Genomic DNA, 10,243 nt, shown 5'->3' on the forward strand with positions numbered 1-10,243 from the left:
GATAGCTTAATTTCTCTATCGAGTAAAAGTTATATCGCGATACATATCGTTATCGTTCTATCGCCCAGCTCTAAGATAACCTAATAATGATCCTTATAGCTGTTTTAGAGGAGCGGTGCTTCAAAGGATAGTTGCAGATTTGTCAGAATCTGCAGATTATACAGTACAAATAAAATGTTCACGTTTCTCCAACGTTGTCTTCCCAACAGTTTCACTGACATCTACACGGGATTGCCAGGAAGCGTTCGCGATGTCTTCTCGGGCGCTGATAATTGGCGTCTGTCTTGTGTCAGTGACGTAAAAGACGGATTTAATGCGACATGACCGTTCAAACAGCAGTCGCTTTCTAAAACATCGGATATGTATTGGATTCAGTACCACATACGAAAGTGACCCAGGTCAAATTTGAAAATATCGGATTTGTGCCGTTCACACTGTCATACCATGATCGGATATGGGTCGCATAGGGTTAAAAATAAATAAATAAATAAATAAATAAATCTGATTTGATGCGCTTTCGCCTGCAGTGTGAACGTAGCCTTAGTCCCTATGAACCCCAAAGCGCTTTACACTACATCCAGTCATTCACACAAACATTGGTGATGGCAAGCTACATTGTAGCCACAGCCACCCTGGGGCGCACTGACAGAAGCGAGGCTGTCGGACACTGGCGCCACCGGGCCCTCTGACCACCACCAGTAGGCAACGGGTGAAGTGTCTTGCCCAAAGACACAATGACCGAGACTGTCGGATAGGCCTGGGCGATATGACCCAAAATTCCTATCTCGATATTCTTTAGCTGGATGGCAATATAAGATATGTGTCAATATTTTTTTTTTTTAAAGCCATAAAGTGAGAACAAAAAGAGAGTTCTTAGTCAAAGCTGTGTCCCAGCTTTCACACAGGCACTTTTATTAACATACAGCGTAGATGTACAAGAAAAAATTACTCAGAAATAAATTATGAGCATTTACTGGATTACAATTACTTTTTTCAAGTAACAAGTAAAGTAAGGGATTACTGTTGCAAAAACGGTAATTAGATTACTGTTACTTTCCCGTAAGCACACTGCGTTACTAAAACCATGATTTCTTTTTTGCGAGTGTGACGTTCGTGACAACAGCTGTGTGCAGATCAACAATGGATAATATATTGAGTGCGGAGAGAGTACGAGCATGTAGCGTTTAAAGCGTGGAAGTACTGACCTTACTTTGAGTTTGATTCCATAAAAAGTGACAAAAACATTAGCGTCTGCTGTTCACTGTGTGGGAAGAAAACTTCTTTTTACAGCGGAAAAAAAAACCCTAAACTTCCGAGCAAGCACCGAGTGCGCTACGACGTAATGGGAAATTCAGAGAAACTCGCGGATTCTTCCACTGACCGATGCGGCAGACCTGCACCAGGGTAAACCTCCGCCTAACCCACTCCTGCTATACAGGAGAAAATAGAGCAACAGGACCGCTGAGTCTTTGATTTTATTTATTTTCAGCTGTGTTTTACTTGCATCTATTTGAAAGACTGAGTGTAAACACAAATATTTTATTTTATGTGCTGGAATGTGCAGAAAATGGGTTTAAATGTTCAACAAATTTCTTCCAGTCAGAGAATGGTGCATATAATAAAATTTTTGCTTGGTGCATAAAGTTAAAAGATTAAAACTGATAAAACGTTTTTTAAAAGTTTTAAAAAGAGACTTCCATTTGGTTACATTTTGTATGATGGGTTATGCAGAAAAGTAGAATTGGGCTGAAAGATCTATCACTTCTATCAATCGTGTTTTTAAAAAGTAACTAAGTAATTAATTACTTTTGAAAATAAGTAATCAGTAAAGTAACAGGATTACTTTCGGGGAAGTAATCAGTAATTAGTTACTGATTACTTTTTTCAAGTAATTTGACCAACACTGGTCCTTATACACACACATTACGGTAATATTACGTTGAAGCAGAGTACGTATAACTCTGCGAGGCTCCTCTGTAATGCTCCAACAATCCATCAAGCAGTTTCGTAGCTTACCAAAGTCGTACCAAAACATTTTTGAAAGGTTTCTGAGCGCCGTGTGCCACATACAATCGGTTTGCGGTCAGTAAGCACAACCAGAATTCATACATAAGGTGCACTGTCGATTTTTGAGAAAATGAAAGGATTTTAGCCCGGTCAGCTCATTAATGCGTTGATACCGTCCAGCCCCATGCATGGGGCGATCCGCGGTAACTCGTTAAGAGATTTGCCCTGTTAATGCAGTTATGTCGTTTACCGACCAGCTCTTCTTTGATAGCTGCCGTGTCCATCTTGTCATTGCCTGCAGGTGAAGCGATGGGGGAGGGGGAGTTGTGTTCAGTGAAGGAGAGGCAAGGCCGAGTAACGTTGCGTAGAGACAAAAGTGGACGAAAGAGAGGCAAACTTGCGGCTCCACAAGTATAGTTCAAACGTAACATAGACTATATCGATATAAACAATATTGTCACATCCCATATCTCATATAAAAATATATCGATATATTTAAAAATTCCATATATTGCCCAGTCCTACTGTCGGAGCTGGGGCTCGAACCGGAAACCTTCCAATTACAAGACGAACTGCCAACTCTTGAGCCACGATCTCCCCACACACTGTGACAGAGATTTCAATCCTGAGCTCACGATAAATCCACCAATAGAAACATCTGCAAATGTATTCAGTCTGAGCACTGAATACATTTTATATATAACACAGTAGTAGGCTTACAAAACAGTAAGCGCTTACTGTTTTGTTTTTTTAACTTTTTATTTAGAATTTTCATTCTGACAGGAGTATGACAAAAAACAAATAAACAAAAAAACAGCAAAATTAAAAGAGGAACAAAATGTTCCAATCATCACACAAAAAGAGATATAAGCAAAATTAAGTGACAGAATTTTCAAGCCTTTGCTTATATTTATGCCATTTAGTCCAACGTTGTTGAAAGAGATGACCTTTTAGTCGTAGAAGGAAAGTCAGTCTCTCCATAAGATGCATTTCCTCTATAATCTCTAGCACTAACTCAGGGAGGATCTGTCTTAAGCCAATTCCTTGTTATGGCCTTTTTAGATGCGATCAACTGGATTTTAAAAATATATCTGTCATTTTTTAGAATCAAATCTCTGGGTAGCAAGCCCAGTAATAAGATTCTGGGATCCTTAGGGATGGCATAGGACATGATGTTATCTGTTAACTTGGATATACTGTCCCAAAAGGAAGTCAATTGTGTACATGTCCAAAAAATATGAGAGTGATTGGCGTTCGGGTGGCCACACTGTCTCCAACATTGTTGCCGGTGCCCTTGAAAGTTGTTAGTAATATGTGGAGAAATAAAGAATCTAAAAGTTTTCCACCTGAATTCCCTCCACCTTTAGGAGCTAGTTGATGTTTGTTGTGTGGTACACATTTAGAGCCAATCACCCTCTGACAATCCAATTTTCAACTCTGCTTCCCATTTTGACTTCACATATAGTGTGTTGTTGCCATATTGTTTTTGTAGCCCTTTCTAGTGTTTAGACACTGTTTTGGTGGGCAGACATTTGTAGGCATTTGTAAAGACTTTGGCAAGATCAATTTCTGGGGAGGAGGGGCCCTTTATTTCTGTATTGGAAAAAAATGACGAACCTGCAGATATCGCAACAGATCCGTATTTTCCAGATTGAATTCTGTTTTCAATTTTTTTTAAATGATTTAAAGGTGCCTGCTTCTACAAACAGACACAGAGCAGTTAAACGTTTTCCAATACAACCCAAGAATGTTGGATCTAACCTTCCAGGTGGGAACTTCTGTAAGTAGGAAGGCCATGACAAAATGTTAATATTGCTCCCCAGATTGTATTTGTTAATAACTTCATGCCAAATTAAAAGAGTGTTTTCCACTATATGGTTATCTAAGTTACTTATCCTTGATTTTTCTACCAACCGTGTTTGGGGAGGAGACATGCTAAACTCAATTTGTTTCCATTGGGTCCCCACTGCCGGGGAACATCAACAAACAATGTTGCTGCCAAGTAATAAGTTGGGGAGGGCCAGTCTGCCATGATCTCTATCAATTTGAAGGGTTTTAAATTGTATCCTTGGTCCAGCTCCTGCGCATATAAAGTGTGATATTAACTTGTCTCAGGATTTGAATTGAACATCTGGGATTTTAATGGGAAGAGCCATAAAGAGATATAAGAATCTGGACAACAGATTCATCTTCACAATCTCTATTCTTGTACTAAAGTCCGGAGTCAGTGAAGACCAGCGAGTTGTGTCCTCCTGAATTGAGTTCAGCAGATTATCAAAGTTCAGGACTTGTGTTTTAGTAATATTTAATTTATAACCAGACAGGGCCCCAAACTCTTTCAGAGTTGACATGAGCTCAGGGGGTGACATATCAGGATTCAGGCTCAATAAACAAAGCGAAGAGCGAGGGGCTGAGCATCCTTGCCGGGTGCCTCTATTCAATTGAAAACTAGAGGATAGATGTCCATTGATCTTTAACCTGGCCACTGGGCTACTGTATAATGATTGTATACATTTAATGATCTTGTTGAATCCTAGACACTCTAGTACCTTATAAAGAAAGGGCCAGCTGACCAGGTCAAAAGCTTTTTCTGCGTCTAGGCTTACTAGTGCCATATTCAGTTTCTGATTCTTTGCTTCTTCTATAATATGAAGCGTTCTTCTGATACTGTCATGTGTTTGACACCCTTTTATGAAGCCTATCTGATCTTCGTGTATTAAATCCAGCAAATGGACATCTAGTCTAGAAATTATTGACGTAAATAATTTATAGTCTACATTCAAAATAGAAATGGGGCGGTAAGATTCACAGTATTCTTTATCTTTACCCTCTTTAGGTAGGACAGATATTACTGCCTCATGCCAGGATGGAGATATTTTAGCATTGTCGAGGGTCAAGTTAAAGGATTCGAGTAAAGTAGGGGCAAGTTCCTCTTTAAATATTTTGTACCACTCATTTGGAAATCCATCACTACCAGGGCACTTATTTGCTTTAAAGTTACTGATTGCAGTATCTAATTGTTCTCTAGTTATGTGTGCATAAAGCTTCATTCTGTAATAATCCAAGAGAAGGAAGAGCTAAAGAGGATAAATATTTCTGCTATTGGAGCTAGACACGAATATAACGATTGGTAGTAGTCATTAAAAATTGTGTGAATTTCTACCAGATCATAAATCAAGTTAGCGTTAGAGGGGTCCCTGATCCGAAGGACAGCATGCTTTTGTTCCTGCTTCCGGAGCCGCCTAGCTAGAATTTGTTGCTTTCGGGGATGATTCGTAAAGGGATTGCTTGCAGAATCTTAATCTCTTTTCCAATTCGTCTTGCACTAACACTTTTATCTTGTTTTTAGTTACTCTAATTTGGTTGACCAAGCTTTGATCTTTGCCGTTTTGTTGTAGTTTGATTTCTACGTTTCTCAGATCTTTTTCGAGATCATCATATGCTGCCCTTTTACCTTTTTTTTTTTTTTTTTTTAAGATGAGCCACCCTTGAAATCAGTCTACCCCTCTCACTGCCTTAACCGTGTCCCACACCACAATCGCCTTAACCTGACCATCGTTATTATCTCCTGTGCAACTGGTTATTTCCCCCTTTAACTCCTTTATAGCAGACTCTTTATTGAGGATACCTAAGTTCCATATTGTAGATTTGGCAAAACTTGATAATTGAACAGATAAATAAATCATATTATGATCTGATAAATCTGAAGTACCGATCGACCACTCCTTTCCTCTGTCAGTCAACAACGTTCATTAGGAAGAAATCAAGTCTGGAATGAACTTGGTGCGAGAATGAGCAGTGGGTGTAATCCCTGTTTTTAGGATGGAGGGCTCTTCAAACATCGAACAGACCAGTTTCTTTCATCAAGATATTAAGATCCTTTGAACTATGTTTGTTGTCTCTTACAACTTGTCATATCCAGGGAGACGTTAAGAATTGTATTCCAGTCTCCACCACAGAATAAAATCCCTTCGCCCACTCTAATTAAAGCATAAAAAAAATGACTTAAATAATTTTCTATCACATTCGAGAGGAATATACACATTAGCTAGTGTGATAACAATATTATTAACTCTCCCTTTGATAGATATCTGCCCACCTTGTCACCAACCTCATCAAGGAAATCAAAGTTTAATAGATTAGAAATAAGATTTGTTATTCCTCTTTGTCTGCTATTGCTACAGGTGCTATAAAAAAAGTGGAATATCTGGGAAATTAAAATTTAGCGTGTTCCTTTTTTTGACAAATGTGTCTCTTTTAGAAAAGCCACGTGTGAGCCATCCTTTCTTCAATTTCTCCAGAACCCTTTTTTTCCTTTTAAGTGGATTGCCCAAACCATTAACCTTCAGGGAGGCTATTTTAAAACTATCCAACATTGAACAAGACAGTAAAAATAAGTGAAACTGGAACAGTGGCCCCCGAAACCATAGCAAAACAGATATAGGGGAAACAATGAAGAACTGACTTCTAGAGGAGACTCTTGCTCCCCAACTAAGACCCCGTTGGTGGGTCGGGGGGAAGCCTCTCAAAGTGAGAGGGCCTGGAAAGGAAAGTAACTGTCTATAGACATAAACACCACCATCCTAAAAGTCCCAACGTATAAGAACGTAAACGGAGAACCAACTCTCCCACCTGGCTGGTGAATGAAGTGAGGCCAAAAGGGAGCGGAAAGGAGCTTCCTCATTAAAACTAAACCACTGGATCTCTTTGGAAACCCTGTAGCTTATCCTTTGCTCTCATTGCCGTGGCTAGGCCGTTGCCTTTTGCTGATTGCCAGCCCAGAAGCTCTCGAAGTTGCGACACTGCATTCGGCTGATCTTCCTTCTCTGAAACCAAATGTTTTTCTCTTTGAGCAGCTTCTTTATGGCTGTATTCTTTGCGTTTTTTTGACAATTTCACATGGATAATCATGGTCGAAATAGATGAAGCTGGCACCTACTTTGATTTTTTTTTTTTTTTTTTTTCCATGCTCTCAGGACCATGTTGTTGAATATTCCTGAAAGTTGATGACAGGTCCCGGAGGTGCCCCCGGTAGGGGTTTACTTGCCAGCGAGCGATGTGCGCGTTAAATTTTCATGTCAAAATCCTCCGGTATTTGCAGGTGGGTCCATGAATTATGGAACCGGGTTCTTTTCTCCCCCCTCCAACAAACCGAATAGACGAATATTGTTTCTCTGTGACCTTGATTCCAGATCAGTAATCTTTTGCTGAAGACTTTTCCGCTCCTCCAGACTCGTGCACATGGCCATGGTCACCTCTTCAGCCCAGTTCTCCAGCTGGGTGATCCTGGACTCCGCCTCATCCACCCGCTCTGATAGGCACTGTATGTCCCAGGCAATGTTATCCAGCTTGCATTAATTTCATGGCTCAGTTTGCCCATATTTTGTCTGCTGTCCTCTCGAATCTCCGCTTTTGGCTTTACTATAGCTTTGAGTATCTCCGAGTCTTTGCTAGCGGCTGCGTTGTTGCTAGCATTAGCTTGGTCCGGCTGAGAGTTAGCTTTAGCGGTCGAAGCGCTTCTATCTTGTTGTTTCGGCATATTCTCCCACTCCCTTAAGGCATTTTAGGGGTTATAACCCTTTCGATGTTGAGTGAGTAGAAAACAATCCAAGATAACGAGATTAGAAGGAATAACTAAAGGTAAGGTGGGAGAGCAACTCCTCAACGTGACCGGTTACTCCATTGGCTGAAGCAGAAGTCCCTAGGCTTACTGTTTTTCAAGAACAGAAAAGCCAGAGTTTTATGTCAGGGTCCAAGCATGTTTCAGAAAACCAGCTGAAGAGATGCTTTGGTTGTCTTTGTTCTTATGTGTTGTTTACCTCACTTTGTTTGTTGTTGTCAGATCTCTCTGGTGCGGATGCCATACGCCTGTAAGCTTCTGTTCCAGGAGTTGATGTCAATGAGCATTGCTCCTCGTATGATGACATCATAAAGTAATCAACCGGATGCAGGGAACATTGTGACGTCACAAGAAAGTGAAAGTCGAAGTTTAGTTGTTGTTTTTTTTTAGTTTTTTTTGTCTTGCTTTTTGTAAAAGTCAATAAATCAGTTCCTGATCATGTGATGATCTGTGTTTTGTTCTTCATGTGACTATCCTGACGGGTTATGACTTTAAGGTACAACTGGTGAGTCTCCAGTATTGATCAGAGATTTTTTTGAGTCAGGTGATCGATTTAAAAACTCAGATGATCAAGTTAACTGAATCCTCTCTCACTCTGAGCACGCTCACGTTACAGGCATTTGAAGGGTCATGTTACCTGCATATAAGAATATTAATATATACACTACCAGTTAAGTTTTAGAACACCCAGTTTTTCCAGTTATTTGTTGCAATTCAAATTGTGTAAGTCCAGTGAACAGCTTGAAATGGTACAAAGGTAAGTGGTGAACTGCCAAAGGTTAAAAACGGTAAGGTTACCCAAAACTGGAAAAACACGTACATGTCAGAATTATATAAAAAGACCTTTTTCAGGGAACACAACATGAGTTAACAATTTAACCTCCTAAGACCCAAAGTCTTCCATGGCACGCATTTTTAATTTCTCTTTGATATTTGGGCATATTGGGACCTGATGAATGTAAAAACCATTTTTAACCTGATTTTTGTTTCTAAGAAAAATGAGATCCACATATGAGGATATTCGTTTAAAATTTCGATAGAACAGTAGCAGTATGTAACCGAGGACAAGGTATGAGTAAATGGGGCAAAGAAATAAATTGATCATTTATTTATTACATCAATTAGACAGGACTTACAACACATTCTGCTGATATCCCAGCTGCACATGAGACTTACCAAACCAACGGTGCGAAAATAACACTGCAACCCGTCACACCCTGCTTAGCGACACTGCAATCGTGGCACGCACTGCAAACAATTCGGGTCTCAGCGCAGCTGGGAATCAGTGCTATGCATGACCTGCGATCTGGGAGATAAAGGGAAGTGGCACAAACAATTAAACAAAAAACAAAAAGGGAGGTTAGTCCGCCCTTACACAACTCACTCTCAATCAATACCCGCCTTTACGGCTGGACAACTAACCAAAACAAAATTACAAATCAATCAAAAGAACAAAGAAAGGACAGCAGAGACTATCGAGATTATCGATTAAAATATTACCCAATAAAATATCAGTTTTATGAAACCATTCAAAACAAACACTCAATATACCTACAATATTGATCAGTTTCCCTGCGCGCCGTCGATCTAGGGCTTGATCAATTCTTCTATTAAAATTCGTGGTCACACTAAAAAAGTCCAACGACACATTAAAAATAAGCACATACAATAGCAAATGATCCAAACAAAAATGGCAAAAGTCTCTTACCGACAGTATACCCACTCGCACTCGAGTGAATTAATTGCCTCTGTTTTTTTCCACAGAAGAGCGCTGACTTCACCCCACAAACCCACTACCTTTTCACAGCTCTTCAGCCAATCACCTGGTAGAGAGCAACAAACTGCCAGGTGACACTTGTTACAAGTATAATATCCTCCTAAGTGGATATTTGGCCCTTGTAGAGCGAAATTGAGTGTTTTGGTCTAAATACCCAAAATGTGATGTCGCCAGGTCCTAGGAGGTTAAAGCTGTTCTGCAGTATTGGAGATTGATCAGCCTTGAAAGTTGGTGCTACTAATTCCTACAGGTGTTCTAACTGTTCTGGATTACGTCCCCCTCTGTCTGCATGAAGCAGTGTTGGAGCACACTGTGGTACCATACCCTCGTGGGCATCAGCTGAACAGTACTGTACTGTAGTGTGTTGATACAAACATGGCGAGACTAACAGTGGAAAAGAGACAGACCATCATAACACATAAATGTCGGTCTGTCCGACAGAGAAACTGCAAACAAAGTCAAGGTGTCAGTGAGTCCAGTTTCCTTTAGCATCCAAAGGCTCAGAAACAAACTGACAGGAAGAGGTCTGCAGACCCAAAGACACGACTGAATCAGGCTACGTCCACACAGCTTAATAGTGGTTGTAGTGAGCAAGTCTCAGTTTCAGGTGTGAAGAGAAGGCTTTGAGCTGCAGATTTGACAGGACGAGCTGCAGCAAGAAAGCCAGACGTCAGAATAAGACAAAGGCTGTGTCCCAATTCAGGGTCTGCATGCTTGAAGTACGCATTTTAAGTGCAGTTACATCACCGCCACGCGACGACGGCTGTCCGAATTCGAAGTGTACTTCAAATGCATACTCCAAATGCGCCGTCGATTTCCCCAAATATCAAGCGTGGTCC

General features: G+C 40.4%; 1 protein-coding gene across 2 annotated transcripts in view; it reads left to right on the plus strand.

The window, feature by feature from the left end:
• The window catches only part of polr2b (RNA polymerase II subunit B), a 32,594-nt gene extending 24,523 nt beyond the window's left edge, over positions 1–8,071 (plus strand). The window contains exon 25 of one of the 2 annotated variants that reach the window (XM_005719379.1): positions 7,200–7,383. In XM_005719379.1, coding sequence (XP_005719436.1) covers positions 7,200–7,322 — 123 coding nt within the window. In that variant the 3' untranslated portion in view covers positions 7,323–7,383. Of the gene's footprint in view, positions 1–7,199; positions 7,384–7,849 lie in introns of those variants that run through there. The other variant, XM_005719380.1, reaches the window with a different exon arrangement.
• Positions 8,072–10,243: the final 2,172 nt, after the last annotated feature.

This window comes from Pundamilia nyererei, unplaced genomic scaffold, assembly GCF_000239375.1.
Source record: "Pundamilia nyererei isolate P.nyererei 1_Seehausen unplaced genomic scaffold, PunNye1.0 scaffold00001, whole genome shotgun sequence".
Classification (NCBI taxonomy): Eukaryota; Metazoa; Chordata; class Actinopteri; order Cichliformes; family Cichlidae; genus Pundamilia; species Pundamilia nyererei.